The sequence below is a fragment of the Carlito syrichta genome, unplaced genomic scaffold (assembly GCF_000164805.1).
Source record: "Carlito syrichta isolate Samal-C Ts95f unplaced genomic scaffold, Tarsius_syrichta-2.0.1 Scaffold153566, whole genome shotgun sequence".
In the NCBI taxonomy this organism is placed as follows: Eukaryota; Metazoa; Chordata; class Mammalia; order Primates; family Tarsiidae; genus Carlito; species Carlito syrichta.
Window position 1 is genome coordinate 403,741 of NW_007097662.1, and position 21,887 is coordinate 425,627.

At 46.3% G+C, this 21,887-nt stretch overlaps 2 protein-coding genes across 2 annotated transcripts in view; one reads left to right on the top strand and one right to left on the bottom strand.

The window, feature by feature from the left end:
* Positions 1-7,458, top strand: part of DYNC1LI2 (dynein cytoplasmic 1 light intermediate chain 2) — a 133,522-nt gene extending 126,064 nt beyond the window's left edge. Inside the window, exons 15-16 of the mRNA XM_008050651.1 lie at positions 6,011-6,109; positions 7,197-7,458. Of these exons, the coding sequence (XP_008048842.1) occupies positions 6,011-6,109; positions 7,197-7,361 (264 nt within the window). The 3' untranslated portion in view covers positions 7,362-7,458. The remainder of the gene's footprint in view (positions 1-6,010; positions 6,110-7,196) is intronic.
* A 9,152-nt stretch (positions 7,459-16,610) lies between these two features.
* Positions 16,611-21,887, bottom strand: part of CMTM3 (CKLF like MARVEL transmembrane domain containing 3) — a 7,757-nt gene continuing 2,480 nt past the window's right edge. Inside the window, exons 4-7 of the mRNA XM_008050653.2 lie at positions 20,813-20,968; positions 19,766-19,861; positions 19,296-19,416; positions 16,611-16,773 (exon numbers count right to left, since the gene is read on the bottom strand). Coding sequence (XP_008048844.2) covers positions 16,745-16,773; positions 19,296-19,416; positions 19,766-19,861; positions 20,813-20,968 — 402 coding nt within the window. The 3' untranslated portion in view covers positions 16,611-16,744. The remainder of the gene's footprint in view (positions 16,774-19,295; positions 19,417-19,765; positions 19,862-20,812; positions 20,969-21,887) is intronic.

Sequence of the window (21,887 nt, forward strand, 5' to 3'; positions counted from 1 at the left end):
CCCCCCCCCCCCCCCCCCCCCGAAACTCTGCTGTTTTCCTGAGAGTCACATGATTAGCACAAACTCAGGTGTGACTGAAAGGGGCTCATTATGAATAACAAAAGATCATCCAGGAAATTCCAATGATTTGAACCAAATACATACATACATTTTATTTTATTAGAGACATTTTATTTTTTAGAGACAAAGATCTTACTCTTACCCAGGCTCTAATGCAGTGGTACTATCATAGTTCATTACAGCTTCAAACTCCTGGGCTCAAGCCACCCTTGATCTACCTCAGCCTCCTGAGTAGCTAAGACTGCAGGCATGCACCACCATACCCAGATTATTATGTATTATTTTGTAGCAACAGGGTCCACTATTTTGCCCAGGCTGGTCTTGAACTTCTGACCTCAACTTATCCTCCCGCTTCAGCCTCCCAAAGCATTGGGATTATAATGTGTGAGCCACCACACCTGGCCAGAGTACATATTTTTCATTTCCACACTCATTTTTTCTGTGACTCATTTCTGCCATTTATAAAAGTTGAATAAAATAGCAAGTCCTGCCTTATGGGTATTTTGGACCATAATTAGGCTAGGTTTCAGTGAGATCCTGGAAGCAAAATGATTGGCACTATATGCACTCCATAGATAGTAGGTACTGCATTGTCCCTTGATCCTGGGGCCATCTGAGCACAGGTCAGTGCACAATATGAACGGAATGGTTGTAAACTTCCTTGTCTAATCAATGTGCAGAGCTGAGACTAGAGCCAGCCACAGAGCCCATTGGTGTGGGAGCCAAGCAAGATTGCAGTGACGGCTTAGGGCTGAGCATGTTTACAAATGTCTCATCTGTGATCAGCTCAGCAAACATTTATTGAACACCAGCTTTGTGCCAGGTTTTCAGTTTTATTAAGTGTGGGAACTCTCTTTTGGGCAGGTCAATGCAAGCTACTCTCCAGAGAGGTGTGTGCTCTTTAGGATCCAGTTTTGTGGGAGGATACAGAGTGGAAGGCAGCAGATCCCTCAGGGTAGAAGGCCTAGACTGGGTCAGTCAGGGAAGTTCAGAGAAAATGCCAGATTCCATTTGGGCCTTGAAGGATGAGTAGCTGCCTTCTGGACATAGACTATAGCATGGCAGGGCCTGTGGTAGGATGCCCCAGTCTCTGGCCCACTGAGGCCAGAGACTGGGGCATATGACATAAATGGGTCGGAAGATGGAAAGGGTGGGCCTCCTACACCACTAACTTACTTCTGATAGAATTGTGGAGAGCAGCTGGAAGTTGGGTTTGGTTTATTTTTTAGGAGTTGGTTTTTTATGTGCAGTCTTCTGGTGTTTAAATGTTGGCTGTTCAACTTTGTTCTGAATACTATACAAGTCAAACCTTGAACACTGTACAAGTCAAACCTGTCTCTGGGCCAGGTATGACCGATAGACCTCTCGTTAGCACCCTGTAGGCCAGATCATGTTGGTCTGTTACTGGATTTGTTTGGGTTCATACTTGGGCATACACTGGTGTGTTACTGAAAGCATGTGTTTATGTAAGGGGCTGGTAGACTGGATAATTGCTTAGTTCCTATTCTTCCACCTTCTTCATCTCCTAGCATAAGGAGGGGCTGTGACCTTGGGTGTTTCAGGAACCAGACAGGTGACAAGGTGTCTGGGTATGAGATTGCAGGGAGTGAGGAGGACTGTGGCAGACTAGAAAGCACATGACTGATACAGTACAGGCCCTATCAAAAGCATTAAAAAATGTTTAAATATCAATGTTGACTCTAAAAATCAGAACCCACATGTGCACCCCTAATAGGAAGGCTGAATCCATAAGCCTTGCTTCTGTTTCATGGTTGATGCTGTTCAGTGTTTGATTGTGGCTAACCTTTGTATATCCCAGTTTTAAGCCTTTTAAATTGTGAAAGTGATAAGTGTTTATTGTAGAAAAATGAGAAGATATAGATAATTTCTAAAAATCATGCGATGACCAAAGAGAAATGAAAGCATGTCCACACAAAAGCTTGTAAGTTTATAGCTGACTTTCTCTGAAATAATAAAAAACTATAAACAACAGAAATGTCCATAAACTAATGAAAGATTAAATAAAATATGTGTCTATAAAATGGAATATTATTCAGTAATAAAAAGGAATGATGTATTGATACAAACCACAACATGAATGAACCTTAGAACTATTATACTAAATGAAAGAAGGCAGGCACAAAAGACCACATGTTATATAATTCTATTTATATGAGATGTCCAGAATAGGCAAATCCATAGAGACAGAAAGCAGACTGGTGGTTGCCCAGGGTTGGGGGAGGAATGAGAAATTTGCTAATGAGTATGGGGTTTTTTTGGGAGTGCTAAAAATGTTCTAAAATTGCATTGCGATGTAATTGTGCACTTTAATTGGATGTATGTTATAGTATGTGAATTATATTCCAATCAAGCTGTTTAGAAATATGTGATACAGCAAACCCAAGGGTAACCACTTAAAATACTTGTGCATAAATCCGTCTAGACTATCTTCTTTATATTCTTTTTTGCATATGCTTATATGTTGTGATGTGTGAGTGGAGAAAAATGGAACCATTAAAGTCATACTTTTTCATTTGCATGATTGTATTTTCCATGTTAGATATATAGCTGCATCATTATTTTTAATGACTGCATAGTGTCCGTCCCAGTATGTAAATAACATTTTATGTAACAAATCTCCTATTGAGCAGTTTTTTTGCTTCTAGGTTTTTCCCATTTTAAATAATGTCATGAAGAACATCCTTATAATTAGACCTTTTTGTCCTTATATGATTTTTTTTTTTTTTTTTGAGTCTGAGTTTCACTCTTTTGCCCAGGCTGGAGTGTAGTGGCACTCTCACAGCCACCGCAACCTCAACTTGCTAGACTCTGGTGATTCTTCTGTGTCAGTTTTCCGAGTAGCTAGAGCTACAGGTGTGCACCACCACACCCAGCTAACATTTTGATTTTATTGTGGAGACGAAGTCTTGCCAAGTTGTCCAGGCTGGTCTCAAACCCCTGGGCTCAGGTGGTCCTCTCACCTCTGCGTCTCAAAGTTCTGGGATTACAGGCTACAAATGTGGAATTCATAGATAAATGATATGGACCTCTTTAAAACCCTTGATCCCTGTTGACAAATGGTTTTCCAGAAAGTTGTGTCATTTAGTCATTTGTGTCATTTAGTCATTTGTGTCATTCACTCTTTCACACACACTCACAGATGAATAGTGGCATATGATTGTAATTTAATTTTCATTTACAGGACTACCCTTGGGTTATAAGTAAATTTGAACATTTTTCTTACTGACCATTTGTAATTCTTTTTTAAATTGCTTGTTTGTGTCTTTTCCTCATTTTGTTCCTTTTCTTATCAATATGCAGGACCTATTTATAAATTAATGATATTGATCATTTAATCAAATGATTATTTAAGGTTTAATGCTTTCCAGAATTTTGCTTGAAGCTTTCTATATTTGGTGTAATGCTTTAGAAAGTTCTTCTTCCTGACCAGAGTTATTTATTTAAACACACACAGACTCACACACACACACACACACACACACACACACACACACACACACACACTTATGGTTTTGCTTTTTTTAAATGTAATTTTTATTCTCTTTGATTTATTTGACTTAAGGTATTAGGTCAGAATACATGTTTTAAAAAGTGTTTAATCAGTTGCCTTAGCACCGTCCTTTCTCTTTTAAATATAGTGTGTTTTTAAATTGTATTGTACCGTTATCATACCCAAGAGAGTTAGTAATTCTTTAATATTATTTAATATTTGGTTCATATTCTGATTTCCCTCTTGTCCCATAATCTTTTACATTTGTTTTGTTCAAATTTTGATCCAAATGGGACCCACACAAACATCCTTCTCCCATTTTCTTTCTTTTTATTACATTGACTGGTTAGAAAAACTGGGTCACTTATCCCATGAAATGTTGTACAGTTTGGAGTTGGCTCTGTGTACCCTCATGGTGGTGTTTTGCTTGTTCCTTTGTCCCCACCTTCTCTAGACTGAGTCGTTGGCTTCGAGGCAGCACTGAGCTGCAGAAACTTCTCTGACAGTGCAAATGTTTTCTAATCTGTGTTGCCCAGTGTGATGGCCACTAGCCACGTGTGACTGCTAAGCACTCGAAATGTGTCTAGTATGACTGAATAACAGGATTTCTTTGCTTTACATAATTTAATTAACTTTAAATAGCCACATGTGGCTAGTAGTTATCCTATTGGACAGCAGAGCTCTAGAAGCTTCGTGATAAGCAGGTTCAGTTTTTCAGCAAGTGCTTCTGTATTTTTATCAGTGGCATTTGAGGAATAAGACATGTTTTGCTTTTGTTAGCAGTTGCTGGTATTTTCTCTCTGGTTTAATCTGGTCCCTTAACTCAGATCATGATGGGAAATTATCTTGTCTTTTTTCCTTTTGAAGGACAGGGTGTCACCCAGGCTGGACTGCAGTGGTTCAAGTAGTCTCAAACTCCTGGGCGCTAGGACTACAGGCACATACCACCATGCCCCTTATCCTTTTGAAATTTTTTCACTGTATTATCTGATCACATCAATCATTTCTGTCTCCATTTACTATTGTCAATTATCATTATTGAAACAAACTTAAAGCTATTGATACTCCTACAACTTACAAATTTTTGTCTGTTTATTTTTTAGCCCTTTGCCACATCTGTATTTTTATCTATTCATCTTTAATGTAGATACTAATTTGTTTGATGTTTGACCTCATTGTTGTATCATAAAGTATTTTTCCTTGTTTCTGAATAGTCTTTGCTTCAGGAGGTATGTTTTATATTCTTTTTTATTCCTATAGTATTTTCCCCAGAGCTGAGTGTAACTAAACGCTTCCTGGCTGGAATTTGTGAGAAATTTGCCCTGACTGACACAGGCCACAGCTGAAACCTGTCCTGCTGGCAGAAGCTTCTGAACAGAACATGAGCTCATGCAGAAGCTCTGAGCAAGAGCAGGTTGGGTTTCTGCTGCACAGGCCAACACTGTAATGATGCCAGTGTCCCTGATGATGTCCCTGCTTCTTTAAAAAGAGGAAATCAATCTTGAAGCCAGACCAGACAAGAGGACCCACCAGGCATTGATGGTGTAGTCAACCTGGCACTCAAGCAGTTTGGGCTTTTTCCTGAATTTTCTTTTCCTTAGAGATTATAATGGCATATGACCCCAGGGTACTGGGGGCCTAATGCTAAAGTAGTAATAAAGAAGTGACAATAAATATGTAGGGGCCCTAACTGTGGGTCAGGCACCATGCTCAGCTCTTCACGTTCCTTCAACAGTGGGAAAGGAGGTACTATTCCCACCTAAGACAGAATCAAAGTAACTTGTCTGAAGTCATATGGTTGGTTAGGACCCTAGTCTGGCTGTGACCCTTAATCACTGTGCTGTGTTCCCTTCTGCAAATAAGTTAGGAGTTAAATCAGTGAAACACTGGATGTGCAACCTGATGTGCTGTGCAAGAAGCTTAGGAGAAAAATCCTCCGGGCTTAGTGACATAGAGTTGGAAGATTGTGTGAGAAAGTGTGAGGTCTGACTGTGTGCTTTATGTGTGAAACTGTGTTTTAAATGTCACCCTTGAGTGCAGGGAATGCTGGAGGGATCTCACCAGCTTTAGTACATGTGGACTCTTGGGGAACTTTGTCCATACTAAGATGATTTGAGCATGGTTCTTAAAAGATGACACTAGACCTCTGAAAGGTAATTAGTGTTAGCAGTTTTTGTTGCTATTTCTTAAGTCAAGAAATGATAATGTGGTTGGTTAAAATGTAGATTTTGCTGAGGTGATTTATCAAGTAGCGTCACAAACTGTCACCATCTTTGCCTGCCTTTGCGTGACCAATACCCCTATGACATTGGGACTGAAATATGGAGCCATCAGGGAGGTTGGATAGCGTGGGTCTTATTTTGAAAGTTTTTCAGTTGCTTTTAGAGCAGAGGATGGAATGGTTCTTTTCATGTGGTTTTATTTTGTCTTTTTCTTTAGGATTTGGTCAACACTGGACTCAGCACTTTCTTTTTCTTTATTGCTTCAATTGTACTGGCTGCTTTAAACCACAAAACCGGAGCAGAAATTGCTGCCGTGGTAAGCAAACTCCAGTGATTAAAACAGGCTGATCCGTGCACCTCCTGTGACTTGCTCTTTTATCCCTGGCATGTGTCCTGCTTGTTCTCCTTCAGATTTTCTTTTGCTAATGAAGATGCTACTGGGCCAGTGGGGATCCCAGTTCCTTCAGTGCTGTGGTTCTCCAAGTGTGGTCCCCAGAACAGCAGCTTCAGTGTCACCCAAGAACTTGTCAGAAATGCAATTCTTAGGCCCTTTCCCAGAGCTACTGGATCAGAAATGTATTTTCATAAGCCTCAGGTGATTCAGATGCATGCTCAAGTTTGAGAATCCCTGGTTTGTCTGTTCTCAACAGAGTCCTGGATGTCTGTTAGTGTTGTTGCTTTTAAGAGCCTCACCTGGGAAGGTGGGGTTTTTAATGAATAAGAATGCAGTCACCACACCATTTAGCAGTCACATGGCATTTTTGCCCTTCAAGATGGAATGCTATCTTGGGAGGTGGGAACCAGATAAGACTTTCCCTCTCCGTGCTCTGCATTTCTCTGTTGTTCTCAATTTACAGTGAACACGTACGCTTTTGTAATTTGGGGAATTAAGAGGTTTGCAAAAATTATTAACATTATTAAGCTGGCTACTCTCTGAGGTGTCACTCAGTAGATTCATCAATCCTTATCAAATAATTAAAATCCTGCTACTTCTTACCCTGGAGCTGCCTGCCTACTTGAGGCTGCCCAGATGAGAGGCAGGTGGGGTGTGGACTCTGATGTGAAATGGCAGCCCTGTGGCTTGATTTGGGACTCATACATTAGACCCTGGTTTTCTACCTACATCATATTTTGTCCACACTGTATGAAGGTGGTGTAAAGGAGGTGCTTTTGGAATTTGTTTCTTAGCATTCCAAAACACATCAAAGGAAATCTTAAACTGTCTTTAGGCCAGACAGAATTTTCTGTGGGTCACGTGACTCAGCATGGTGTGACAGCCACATGTCTAGCATGGCTGGGTGATGGGGCAGAGAAAGAAGAGGCTGCACCCAGCTTAGGTCACTGCAAAAGCCACGTAGGACCAAGTCATGTGCCTGAGGACTAACCAGGCTTGTGTGTTTTAGATATTTGGCTTCTTGGCAACTGCGGTGTATTCAGTGAACACATTCCTGGCAGTGCAGAAATGGAGAGTCACCACCCGCCAGCAAAGCACCAATGACTACATCCGAGCCCGCACAGAGTCCAGAGATGTGGATAGTCGTCCTGAGATCCAGCGCCTGGACACATGAGAATCTGCCGGGTCTTCTTCCTTCCCATCCTCATGCCCATCTTTCAGTCAAGTTTTCTTTCCCTCATCACGTCAGACTTTCATGTGATTCAGTTGAATTTTGTCCTCTTTGGTAAAAGTTCATTTGGGAAAGGGTTTCTAGGTGACCCACTGGACAGGTCCGTGGTGGGCTGGGGAGGCATATGGCCATGGGAGCAACCGGTCTCACTGACTGCCCAGGTCCACTTTAGGTCTTACTGTCCCAAAGCACAGACTTCCCTTCTCACTCTGAGCCACCATGTCATATGTACTTGTGACAAGACTTTGCATTTAATGGGGCTGCTACAAGGGGGAAATATTAAGGAATGAAGGTACAGGGTTGGAATAGGCAGTCCGCAGCGGCTCTGGACAGTCCTGTGGCGTGCTCTAGGTCAGTGTTTAGTCTGGCTGCCTGGATCCACCCTGCTCCTCATCTTCCATGTCTGGGGCCTCCAGGCAGCCAGCGTCAACCCAAAGGCCATGTGTGATTCTGAGGGTCATGGTGACAGATGTGTTTCTGGGGCTGTGGAAAGCTGATGTCCTATCAGGAAGTCTCCCCAGGCCTGCTGACTCATAGGAGGGTGATTGTTTCCTGCCCTGCTGAGAAATCACTTGATTCATCCTCAAATGAAATACCTTCCAGAATCTCAGATCCTTCTCCAGGAATATGGGGATCATTTTATTTTCCAGTTTCCTGCCTACCCTAAGTACTTTGAGACTGAATTACAGATTTCAATAATTTTACCTTCTCAGGTAAAAGCCATGAACGAAGAAACACGTCCATTCCACCAGCCAAAGCACTTGCCCATTTGCTGGTTTCGTGGACATAGGTCAGGGGAGGTGTTTGCATGTATTACAAATCACACACATGCACCCCTGTATTTTAGGGATATGTGTTGATTTTCTAAATGCCTGAAAAGAGTTCTAAAGTGATTCTGAACAGATTTGTCTAGGATTTGAAAATACTTGAATTTGCACCAGGACACATTCTTCCACCCATGTTTCAGAAGGCATTAATGGGTGCTTTGGGCAGTGTCATAGCTGTGGATATCAATCTTGGGAGTTGTTGGGAAAAATCCTAGTTACTTCAGGTTTTTTATTGGTTCTTAATAAAGTGAAGATTATTGTATGTGGTGAATGAGTTAGACAAGCCCCTATGATGCTGTAGTTTTTTTTAAATTAGAGATTATCTTTTTTTTTTTTTTTAAGTCAGAGTCCCACTTCATTGCCCAGACTGGAGGGCAGTGGCACGCTTCTGGCCACTGCAGCCTCAACCTGCTGGGCTCTGGCGATCCTTCCACCTCAGCCTTCCAAGTATTGGGAACTACAGGTGCGCACTACCACACCTGGCTAATTTTTGATTTATTGTAGAGATGAGGTCTCGCCAAGTTGCCTGGGCGGATCTCGAACCTGCGGCCTCAGGCAATCCACTCACCTCGGCCTCCCAAAGTGTTGGGATTACAGACTGAGCCACCGAGCCTGGCCGAGATTAATTATCTTTTATGGAAAAATTGTTTTAATCTGTCAGGTTTTCACTCTTTGAACTGTTTTTAATGTTTACAAACTTCACTCTTACGCTAACGTTTTGTATTTAGCCTTCATCAAGGAAAAAACATTGCGGGCAGGAAGATTTTGCAGTAGTGTGGAGAATCCCCAGAATCCTGTACTAGTGCATGTTTACAACTTCAGCAGTTACTGTGTGATCAATAACTCAGAGGGGCGGGAGAGTCTGTGTGAGAAAGTGCCATCCCCCTATGCACATGTGGCATTGCACTCTCCAGAAAAGGGCAGCATCTGATTTCACAATGGTGATCAGGTAACTGCTAGGCTGGGGATTCTACAGGAAATGGTGCTGCGCTGTCTCTGAAGGATCAGGTTCAGGATTAGTGCCCTACACCGACATCTGGTACAGCCCAAGTTCTGCTGCAGTTCCAGCTCGTGGCAGTGGCCCAGGCTACATGATCAAGTGCCATGCTTGCATCAGGGGCTGACCCAGCTAGCCTGGTGGTAACTCACCTCCCCTCTTCTCCCACAGAGGAGGGAGCCAGGCCTGGTCATAGCTGGGTGTGCTGCCCAGCGGGTCTGATAGAACCTTGGTCTCATATATGTTGTGAGTCAGTACAAATCATGCTTCACAAACTTCGAACCTTATTGCATGCAGTGATTTGGGGGGAGATTATGACATCTGGATTTTATCTTTTCATTTTATATATTTATTTTGCATTTGTTGAGTGTGTATGCAGAGTCAGAATTGGACTTACCTCCCTTTGAGAGTTCTATAAAATAGGGCCACAAAGACTCAGCCTTGCATTAAATGGGGCCCACTTAGAAGGACCACCCTGAGCTTTATCAGAAATCTCCTGCTGGGGAATCATGTTACTTGGCCTCAATAAAAGGCCGCCTTTGAAGTGAGACTGAAAACAAGGATACCATTCAGGAGGGATTGGTGCCCAGGTTTTCCCAAGTCACTTCAATAAAATCAGTTATCATCTAGTGAAAAGGAGATAGGTGATGGGCTGCCTGAGGGTGTGTTGTCAGCTGCAAGAAATAGTTCTGAAGGCCACTGATGTTTTAAATGCAAATAAATGATAAAAAGTGATGACATCTTATGCTAGAGTGATTTTAGAAATTAATTTACATCTTAGTGATAGGTTCTTTGGAATTATTTATGTCCCTGTAGCTATTTAATATCCTTTGTGCCATGAGGCTCCCCTGTGGTTTTTGTAAATGTATGTCCTTGTATTTAATTAGCTCCCACCAGAACCAGAAGTGGCCACGGACACTTCCTGATTGGTGTAATGCCCAGCCATACATCTCATCACATACAGTGTGGTGAGGAACATTCCAAAGGGAATATGGTTGTTTATGGTGAATGTAATGTCACCTGCATTTTTCTTTTATGTTGCCTCTGTATACAAACAGAAGACAGTCTATATTGAGGGGACCTTAAAATGACCTCTGCAAATTGAAGGGAGCATTTTTGCATTTAATAGTTTCTGTATGGACCAATGTTATTTTGGTCTGGGGCATTTGAAGGCTGAAACAACTTTAATTTTCTGAGTTCTGGTGGGATGATACTGGTTTTTATAGTTTGAGCAAAACTCAGAGCTGCAGTTGCTATGTACATTTGGATTTGAATTTGGATTTGTTCCTGGAGACTGTACAGATGGAACCCTCAAGCATTTGATGGAACCTCTGATGGTTTTAGATGGATGCAAGCACTTATGTCCCCCAGAAAAGGTTTACTTTGGCACTGATGGTTGATTTTGTATTTTCTTTCCTTGCCATTTGCCTTGCTCCTCCCTTCCCACTGCTGAAGGCATGGGGATGAATACCTTCTCCCTTTCATAGAGAGAGATTACAATCACGAAAGCCTGAAGACACTTGTTGACAACACAGAAAGCCAGGAAAGGACAGATGCTGTTAACAGAATAAAATCTCATCAGAGAAGTTAGATTTAAAGTAAACAGCCATTCAAGGGAATTGCTTTTGTCTACAGAAAAAGTAAGAATGTGGTAGCCTACACAACCCCAGTATGCACGTCTTCCTTGGCAACTAGAGCTGATGAACCAGTGTGGACAGAAACTGGCCCACGTCTGAGGGCTTGGCCCTTGGAAGCTGATGGCACCCCCAGGCTTTTGGGTCTCATTACCATCCTTTGGCAGGAAGACTCATGCCCAAGGGCAGTAACAGTGTGTTTGACCTCCACCATGTGTTGGGTGCTTCTGGCAAGAGCTTCATGACTCAGTTGAAAACATTCCCAATCTCTTCAAGTTTGCAGTTTCATCTGCCTTTCTTTGAAGGTGAGTCAGACTTGGGTTAAGTCACAGGCAGTCTCTGAGGAGACCAAGCACGGACTCCTTTGTCCACACGTGTGTGAATACTTGCTTGCAATGAATGAGCCTTGAATAACCCCACATATGTCATGTCCTGTGGGTAGCCCAAGCTCACCTTTCCTCATAGATTTGCATATGCTATTTGGGAGAAACCCCTCACCTATCCATGTGCTCTAAGAGGTGGACCAAGGTCTGTGCAAAATTTTCTGTGGGTCAGTCTTAGACGTTGTCCTAACAGATGAACAGGACCAATTTAGTGGTTCTGGAAGGCACTGATGATTTAAATGGTTCCAGTTGTGCCATCTGTGTTCAAAACAAAGCTAACATGAAGTCAGCGATCATCATCTCCTTCAGACCTTGTTTACAGAGAAACAGGTAGCAGGGAGAGGAAACACTTTCTAGGCCAAGAGCTGCTAACTGATTCTCTTGAGCAGAATAAAAACCTACTTTCTACTCCAGGGACTGCTGTTTGCTTATGAGGTCTCCAGGTATCCTTTTATTTCCTAGTGAAGTTGCAGGATCTAGGGATTTTCTCTTCCCCAGGCCTGTCTTATTTTGTCAGAACCCATACATAGGACCAACAGCTCAGGCTGGTGAGGTGCATGCAGGGACAGACCTGGGAGGTGAGAATGGGTAGATTGTGGCCACCTGGCATACCCAGCCTCTGGCTGCTGTCGGCCTGTTGATGACACTAGACATGCTTACAAACTTGGATTGTCTTGGGAAAAGTGTACTTGGGTAACTACCTTCCTATCTTCTTATCTTGGAAAAGTGAGATCTTGGGTTCCGGAATCAGCATGAGGACAAGAGTGGAATGTTGGGGACCATCTTCCTTGGTGCTGTGGGTGAGCTCGTAGCATCTGGTTTGGGAACTGTGGGTCCAGGCAGGTGACTCTGAAGCTGACTCGGCTGTGATCTCAGACAGGACACACACTTAACACCTTTAGCTTTGTAAACCTTCCTGATGCTTTCTAGAATCTTCTTTTCTTCTTTGCAAATATTAAAATCACAAGGACTGTTTGGTTGAGAAAGTAATTTGAAATATTTGACCTTTTATGTTTCTTTTATTTAGAAACTGTGGGAAAGAAAATACCTTTAGTATCTGTTAGATCTAGAATAATTTTCCTTTGAAAGTGAATGTTCTTTTTTTCATGCCAGTGAATAGCATTTATACGTTTTTCATCTTGAAACAGAGGAATGAATCCTATTATATTTTTCCTTCTTTTGTCTAGAATATATTTGTTTTCCATTTGGATACAGTTTCTCAACGTTTGAGATTTTTTCCCCCCTTCTATTTTTTTCCCCGTAAACATAATAGTAAAGAAAAAAATTACCAAGCCCACTGAATTTGAATCACTGACAACTTGTCTAGAAAAGTTTAGATGATGGTTCTTTGAATAGTTTATCTTTTTCACAGGGTTAATTTGTTGTCTGCATTTTTCTGCCGAGACTCGCTATTTCTAGACACTCTAGGGTGTCTAGAGTGTTTTGGTGGCATGTTTTTCTTTGGGATGCAAAATATACAAAGGCCAGAGAGCCTTTGGTTAAGGGGTTAATATCTCTTAGACTACCGATTGGAACTTTTATGGTTCTAATTTAGAGTTAAGAGCGTGTTGCACACAACCTTAATCAGCTTGTTGATAGGATTTAGGGTGAGGCCCAGAATTTCTCTTCATAATTGTGCCTGAAAGGAGCAACAGAGGGAAACAAGATTCTGATAATGGTTTGTCTGGGATTCAATAATAGTCTGAAACTATCAAATCTGAGATAAGTACTCCCTTTTTATCAGGAAATGAGAACAGTGGAAGGAGACCTGTGCCCACTCAAGGTAGAGCCAGGCCAGACTGACAGCAGCTTCCCTCCACAGGCCCTGCTTTGCTTGCTGGCTTTTTTCCATATTTGGTTTGGCAAGTTTCAAGACTCTGTGCCCCTCTTTGCAGAAGTGAGGAAGGCAAATCTTCAGGGCCCAGAGGGAGAACCGGCTGGCCCCAGGGCTGGTGGAGGGCAAGAGCAGGACATCTGGGACAGCCCCAGAGGGGCCATCTGCTCCCAACTCTTTCACTCTGTAAACATTTACAAATAAGTTTTCGAATCTTGCCTCATGATGAAATTGACCTATTTGGCTACAATCAGTGCTTTTCCTAACTTGATTTTGTTTGACGTGGTTCCCTCTGAGAGAATACTTAGGAATGGAAACTATTTGTATATGTTGAAATTGTAGGAGTTCAGGAAGCCATGGCAGAAACACTAAACTATTTATTTACAGGTATGACTGTATTTTTTTTTTCAAAGTAGGCAATTCTGTCTGCATTTTAAGACAAATAATAATCACTTCACCTCTGGTGCCTTCCATGCGTCGCATAAGCACTCTTGTCAATCATGGAATTGGAAAAAAGATGTACATTTAGTTAAACCAGATAACACTATTTTTGTAGCGTGATTTTAGATTGTGTCCTTTTAATGTTGTTTTCCACAATGCTAGTTTTGAGGTCTTGACCATTTTCTCTTTACACTTGTATGTATTTTAAAAAAGGAAAAAAACAAAAAAATCCCTGCTATCCTTTTTCCTCTGCTGCTCTTACCCCACATCTTGTTCCTACTTATTTAAATAATCTGAGAGTAAAAGTATATTTCTGTGAAATAATTATGAGTCAGTATAATTGCATTTGGCATCTTTAACCACTTGCCCAGTTTGGAGAGCCACTGCTGCGCCCAAGCAGTAAGGAAAATGGGTCTGTAGTCAGAAAAGTGTATCCTCAGTGCTTTGACTAACCCCTTGGTGGGTCTGACATGGTGAGAAGCCTCTCTGGCTCCTTCATGTTTGGGCTGGCGAACCGGACAGTGTTCTCTGGCCTGGCCTCTTCAGAATCAATTTGACCATCCCCAGCAGTGCTGTCTTCCTTCCTATGCCAAGCAGGAAGCTTCCAGTAGGGCCTCAGCCTGACTCCTGGGCTGTGCCCTTCCACTTGGGTTTGATTGGCTCCTGGATGCTCGGGGACAGGCTCGGTGGCCTCTCTAGGTTTCAGGCCTGAACAAGACATCCCTTGCTGAGGGAAGCCAGATGAAGCCAAGACAGAGTGCTCTGTGGCAGCTCCTGTGCTCGCCTACCCCACAGGGCATGCATTATGTCTGGTCAAGGAGCATCAGATAAACTAGCTGAGCCATTGCAGAATGAAGGTACAGAGTTATTGAAACAAATTGTAGTTTTGTCCTTCTGAAGGGTCAGAGTATGTAATTAAGTATTTAATAACAAAGTAGTCAAGTCAGATGGCTAAGTAGTAACTTTCCAATACCATTATTCCTTGGTACTTTACCTACTGGCACTTTTGGGGGCAGTGTTAATTTAGTAACTGTTATGCTTTGTTTCTTAAAGTCTGTTTCTTTTTAGCAGTTGAAAGACATACCAGTGGGCATTCTGAGGCGATGTCCATTTGGCAAACTTTAGTTTGTGTGTTTGTGAGTCAGAGCTCCGGCCTGGCTTCTAGATTGGCATGGAAGCCCTGGGGTGGGCTTTGCCCGGCTCCGACTGGCTCTCAGGTTTGAGGCTGCACATTGGGAGTGGCTCAGGAGCCCCAAAGCCTTTGCTCCTGTTGGTTTGTCCCCAAACAGATAAAGCCTTGTGTTGCCCTCAGTTCTCCCCCTTTCTTTCGAAGGACCAATTTTTCATGGTACTTGTCTTGTTTTCATAGTGTTCAAATCTGTATTTTTGTATGTAGAGGGAAATAATTTTCTCAACACTAATCGCTAATAAATATTGTATTAAATTGTCACGAAGGAATTCTTGTCTAATAAATGGACATGTAAGAATGTTGTTGTCGCTTTCTTCACTCTGCCTTGCCCCTCTGCGGTTCTGGTTTCTGGAGCACAGGAGCTCATGTGGAAGACGAACAGAGCCACAGGATGGGCCATGCCTCTGTGGCAGCAGCTCTGCTGGGCTGGCAGGTAGAGTGTAAAGCCAGCACTGTGCGTCCCACACAACCAGCTCTCACACATCTTCAGAATTTGCTGTGGTGAAAGTTGGGGTGGAACGACTTGCCCCTCCCACCAGCCTGGGGAGGAGCGCTGACCCTGGTCCTCCTGGCTGCAGCTCTGAGGTCTGTTGTGCAACTAGTCTCCAAACCACAAAAGCCCATTCTGGCCGCTTGAGACCGCCGTGAGACACTGTCCTCACGTATACATACATGAGCGGGCCCTGGACCAGCTACTAATCTTTCTCTGACTGTAAAACAGGATGTGTGAGGATGAAATAAGAGAACTAGCCAGATGCCTACCCCCACACCAAACATAGAGAAGTATACAGGCACTACTGCTAAAACCTGAAGCCATCAGGGTCCAAGTGGTGTGTCACTGGCTTGTGCTGAAGCCACGTGTGACAGAACAGCACTGCTCTTGGTGGCAGAGAGCTTTTCACACACTCCAAGCAAGTCGTCAGTCTGTTTTAATCCATTATGGCTTTTTTCAGGGTAGATTCACATGCAAGAGAATAACAAGTTTACAAATGCCCAAAACATGGGTCCAGAACTCTGGCTCATTCATGAGGCCTAGGGTCCCAGAAAATGCCACTTGCTAAGAAGCTGCTTTTGTATATTAAAAAAAAGTATAAAAAGTTATAAAATCCCATCAAAGACAGATACACAGTATTAAGTCCTTAGGTGAACATAGAAGGCTTGTCTCATGTCTCATGACAGAGTCAGAAGACCTGCTCTGGGTTCTAGAAGAACCCTGTCCCGAGGGTCCCAGGAAACTTTTGCTTGCTGGCTGACCCCCAGGAAGAGGGAGGGTTTGGCTGGGCCCGCCCAGCTACCCACGGCAGTCACTGTGACATCACTTTCTGGTCCCTCTGTCTTGGACCTAATAAGCTAATCTAGAACTCTTCTTTGAAAGTCTTAGACCCAGAATGGTCATTTCACCCAAAGAAGACATGGTTTCTAAGGGTGTGAGGTGTCAGGACGCGGAGACCCACTTTCCTGGGTGATAAGGCAAAGGTCAGTTTTCTCCCTGCATCAAGAATGAAGAGGAAACTGGTACTCCTTCAAAAAAAAAAATCCTGGGAATGTTGTTCCCAACTAAGTGCCTTGCATGCGCAGGAGCACTAAATGCAGACAGGACCCATGGGGGCCTGGTGTGGCAGCCCTGCAGTGGCTGTCTCTAGTGCCTGTTGTGAGCAGGATGACCCCTCCCACCTTGCAGCACCTACTGCAGCAGGTGGTGATAAGGCTCTGTCTGCTTTGTCTCCTAAAGGTCTTAAGGCCTGTGGGATAGATGGGGGGTGGGATGTCCCAGATGCCTTCGCAGGCACAGTGGTTAGTTAACAAGGTTAAGGTGAGGGGTGCAGGCTTGGATGCTAGGCTCAGCGTAACCTTGAGGCTGTGGGGAGGCCTCTGTGTCAGCAGCTCCTGCTGCTACTTGAGAAGTCGCAGCCTCCCCTCGGACCTGCAGCGTCCCCTGGCCATGCTCCCAGCCGCTGCTGTCAGGAAGGCAAAGGGGTGGAGGACCCTGTGGCTCGGGTTGCCAGGGCAGGGCCAGACCTTCAGTCTGAGTCTGAGTCGGAATCCTCTTCTGAAAGGAAAGCAAAGAGGATGCTTGGCAGGAGTCTCCGGGGCAGCAGTGCCTGGGAACGGTCTCTAGGAAAGCACAGCCAGGCTGTTGGCAGGAGCCCAGGCCGAGGCCTCTCCAGCAACAGACTTCATCACTGGGCCCAGGACCCCCACAGGCACCACTCTGACCTACAGGATGCAGGTGGTTCCACCCCAGATTGAAGCCCAGATGCCCCCCTCTGCAGGGGCACAGGCCGTTCCGAATCTCCCCGGACCGCTCTTACCTGCAGGGCTGTCTGCATCCCAACCCCATCCTACCCCCTAGTTCGGCCAGGACAGCTACTTTATTTTTTCCCAAATTAAAATATACTATTAATAGAAAACCAGCAAACCTCTTTTTAGCCATTTTATAGTTTCAGCTCCCCTTCCCCTAATCTTTGTTTTCTGTTGTGATCAGAAACAATTTCATAATGTTAAGGGCCTGCCTTTGAGAAGGTGTGACTTCAGGGTTTCTGAAATCCCCATACTGAAGATTACTCTGTGGCTCCTTCTGGAACCCCCACCCCAGGAAGAAAAGGCACCCTAGTAGTGCAGTAACCTTTCCTCCGGCCTCAGGGCTGGCTGCTATTTCCTGACGCTCATCCCCTCCCTGTTTATCACTCCTGTCTCCTAGATCCCTAGTCAGCCCTCATGTCCTCACTGGTTCAGGACTGAGCTTGAGGCCAGGGCATGGGCAGCTGGGAGTCCCCTTGTGCCTGGAGAACCTCCCTACACCCTGACTCCCTCTCACAGCCCGTGCCTGCGCTGTACTCATAAGATTTGTGATTCTGCTATAGCCAATTCGAACACAGAAGCCGGGAATAACTTTATAGCAAAAAAATTGTTACACATATGAAATTCTCCAAATATTAAAACAACAGTGGTCTTCACTGATGTTTACTGCTAGCTCGCTGGGCAAGTTGCCTAGGAGCTGGTCACAGGGCCTGAGGAAGAGGTCTGGCTGATGCAGGATGGCAACATTCATTAGCAGAGATGGGTTCTGGGGTTTACAGATTCCATGGCCCCAGCTGTTGTAAACTGGTGGCCCCTAAACCTAACCAACTAGGGCCCACCTAGGACGGGGAAGGTCCTAGCTCCAAGGTGGGGGCCTCCCTTGGTTTCCTGCCCAGCCTGCATGTGGACGCAGCTGCCTGTTCAGGAGAAGCATCACAGCACCTGCACAGAAGTGCGTTTCCTTTATACTACTCCCCTTCCTCCATTTGTCCCTTTCTTCTGCCTGTACATTCCTATACAGCCATCAGGACCCGGCTCTAGGGTCACCTCCACAAGCCTCCAACCTGACTGTCACATACAATGGGCCCTCAGCTGTTCTATCCCTACCACCATTAGCTCTTTTCTGCTCCTGTAATTGTCACCCTGTCTAGTGGCCTCCCCTGGCACAGCCCATATCCTGCCATGCCGTGGCCACTATTTTTGGGTCTAACTCCCGTCCAGCCCTGCCCTTCTGCACATCCCTAGCACCCAGCAGGCAGCAGCCTCAGCAGGCGTTTGGTTCAGGAGGCAGCAGGTGACACCAGGCTGGGGCGAGCTGGTGCCGAGCCAAACATCCCAATTACTTGCTGAGGTCTCAGAGGTACTGGCCAGCAGTGTCACAGGTCTCCTGGCTAAAGCCTACCTGGGGGTGTGAAGGGAGTGAGACAGGGACGTGACCAATCTGCCACCGAGCCTGGGAGCTGGGCCCTCTGTCCAGGTTAGCTCCTGCATTTCCTATATTTTCTGTGTGGGTGCCACCACCCCCTCTGCCACTGCGGCCCCCCGGGCCAGGGCTTCCTCCGGTGGCCTCCCTGGGCTGGACTGAGGAGGCCTGAGGGAGACACAAGTCCCAAACCAGCTGTGCTCCCTCCTAACACACCTCTGCAGTGTTCCCACCACATGCCCCAAGGGTGTGGCCGTTGGCATGGCTATGTTATCAGAGACATAAAAACCTCCCAACTTTCAGCTGTGTTTTCCTTTTTTATAAACCGAGTGACGTGCATGCTGGCCTTTCTGAGCTGGAGAAGGATGGCTTGAGGGGCCAGAATGTCCGTTGAATTTTCCTTGGGAATAAAATAAACCAAGTCTGAGCTCGCCTGGCTTCTGAGGATAAGGCCAAGAGCCCAGGTCCCCCTGGACCTCAGGTCTGGGCAGGTGAGCAACAGTGGGGCTGAGTTGGGGCAGATGGCCACCCCAGATCCCAGGTGGATGGGTGCCCTGAGAGTGACCGGCTGCCCTGGGGACAGGTAGGGAGGACTGTAGGGCCAGAGGCTGGCATGCCCTCAGCCTGCCCTTCTTAGAGGTGCCTCTGATGGGACTGGCTTTGTGATCATCTGCATGTAGGGATATGAGAACAGACTGTGAAAACACTTCCTGCCTGGGGAAGACAGGAAATGCTCCTACCCCAGCTTCAAACTAGCCAAGTGTCCCCAAGGGAGGGCAAGGTCCTGCACAATACCGCAAGGGGTGACCAGCTGGTTCCCAGTGGAAACCCACAGGCCAGCCACCCACCTTCTGTCTTGGGGGCTGTGGTCTCGTCGGCGGAGTCCCCTTGTTTGAGGAATTTGGCCACGTCGTTAAAGATCAGGTAGAAGTCAATTGCAAACACGATGGTGGCAAAGAAGCCAAACACCTGTGGGACATGATGGATGAGGTGGATAGGAAGTGTCAAGAGGCTGGGCACGGGGAGGGTGGCACTGCCGCCCCAACCTGGTGGCCAGTTTTAGCCCTACTTGGACAAGCAGCCCAGAGTGGCAGGCACAGACCCCTCTGAGTAACCAGAAGTGGGACATGAGCTGTGAACTTGGTTTGACAAGCAGCCTTTAAAACCCAGAGTGGAGTAAATCTCTAATAAGAGGACTTGGAATCGCTGAGGCCCACAGGAGAGCCCCCTGGCCCCACCCTAAGTGGACGTCCAGAAGGGCACCTGCAGCTTCAGGAGGGCTGGGAGGGGGCTGAGGGGGCACAGGGCAGCCGCTCACCCCGGCTGCCTTGGAAGCCCCATCCGAGTACTTGGCGACGGCCGTAATGGAAATGGCGAAGTAGATGAGGGCCGCGGTGACACAGCGCAGGAAGTCCTAGGGAGAGAGGGGCAAGGCCATGCTGTCCTGAGTGCCCCAGAGGGGGCGCAGCATGAGGAGGAGGGCCTGTCAGCCTGTCACATGTTCGGCCCCGAGGCCCAGCGCCTGAGGGTTCCTGTCCTGATCCTACCTGCATGCCCTGGCCCATCCTACCGCCCCAGAGAGGCCTCCAATGGCCTTCCAGCAGCTGACACTGCCTATTCCTGGCCCAGGTGGGCTGCCATCTCTGCCCTGTGGGCAACAGTGTGGACCTGGCTGCAGCCTGCCCTGCAGACCCTTGGTGGGAGAGCTGGAAATCTTAACTGCTTCCTCCAGCCCTCCAAGGGGGCCACCTGACGCTGGACCTCTTGTGGCCTGTCCACTTACGGATCATGTCTCTGCTTACCCAGCTCTAAAACGGGGACGCAGAGGGTACAGCCCTCCACAGGTAGGTCAAGGATGCTGGATATAAGGCCAAGAGACCGGGGTTTGAATCCAGCCTTTGCTGCTTTCTCTGTGACACAGTTCATTCAACAAAGTCCACTGGCAGGGATCTGGGCCTCCTAGGTGATAAGATGAGGTCAGGTTGCCAGATGGCCGAGGTCTGGGTAAGCCCTGCACGTCCTCACGCCTGCCCCGCCGGCGTGGAAATGGCTTGAATTCCTGTGAGGCTCATTCCGGCAGGCCCCGTGGGGAGCACCTGCGCCACCTGGTGGCCAGAGCCCATATCCCGGTTCCCTGCCTCACGGACCTGCCCTGGAGGCGCCACCATCTGCTCCCGTCCCCGGGGCTGCTGACCGGTGGGGCCCGGATCATCCGGAGCCTGGTGTCCACCGGGTCTAACCAAGTATATGCTGGCCCCCCAGCGCACTGGGAAGGGGTCAGGGCTGTGGTGCACAGTTCAGGACTCGCATCTGACCGCTGTGTGAGGCTCAGCCAACCCGCTCCTCCTGGGACTCAGTTCCTCACCATCATGGGCCAGCACAAGCCCTGCCACTTGTCGTTCAGCTGCATGGCATCAGCAAAGAGGAAGTATAGGGCCAGCAGGAACTCCAGCAGGGGCGCCGTGAGGAAGGCGGATGCAGAGGACGCCACATAGCAGATAAAAGTGATGAAGGAGAGACCCTGGGGGGAAAAGGTTGGGGCAAAAATCAGAGCCATTTCATGCTCCTTGTCCACTGCTCCTCTGAGCCAGGTCCTGTGTCAGGAATAGAGGTGGTTCCACAGCAGGGGAAGCCATCTGCCCACAGTCCCACTGCTGGGAAGTAGCAGAACCCGGACTAGAGCCCTGGCATGGGACTAGAACCCTGGCATGGCTCAAGCCCGCACCCATGCTGTCCCCGATCCTTCTAGGCATGGCCCTGAATCCTGACCCCATGCCAGCTCCCTGCCAGTACTGAGTCAGGAGGCCACCCCCTGGGGCTGCTCACCCTTCCCCCTTATGGCAGAATCCACCCAACTCAGCAGGGGCAAATCAAAGCTAAGTAGGAACCAGTTTCAAAAACTACCACCCAACACCAAAGATGTGTGCTTGTCATTGACTTGTTACTTTTTTTTTTTAATTTGAGTTGGAGGCTCACTCTGTCACCCAGGCTGGAGTGCAGTGGAACGCTCATGGCCACGGCAGCCTTCACCTGCTGGGCTCAGGCGATCCTTCTGCCTCAGCCGTCCAAGTAGATGGGACTACAGGCACACGCCACCACGTCCGGCTAATTTTTTGATTTATTGTAGAGATGAGGTCTCGCCATGTTGGCCAGGCTGGTCTCGAGCTCCCAAGCTCAGGCAATCCTCCAGCCTCAGCCTTCCAAAGTGCTAGGATTACAGGCATGAGCCACTGTGCCTGGCTGAATGTAAATTTCACCTTAAAAACAAAAAACAAATCTTGAACTGTTCTGATGTCTGCAATTTGCATAAAAAATAAAATAGATTGCTGGATAGATAGCTGAAAAAGCAAAGCTACCAAAGTGTTAACCCTACAGTGTAGGTGGTGGTCCTATGGGTGTTAATGGTCTAAATCTTTCAGCTTTTTTTTTATTTTTTTTTG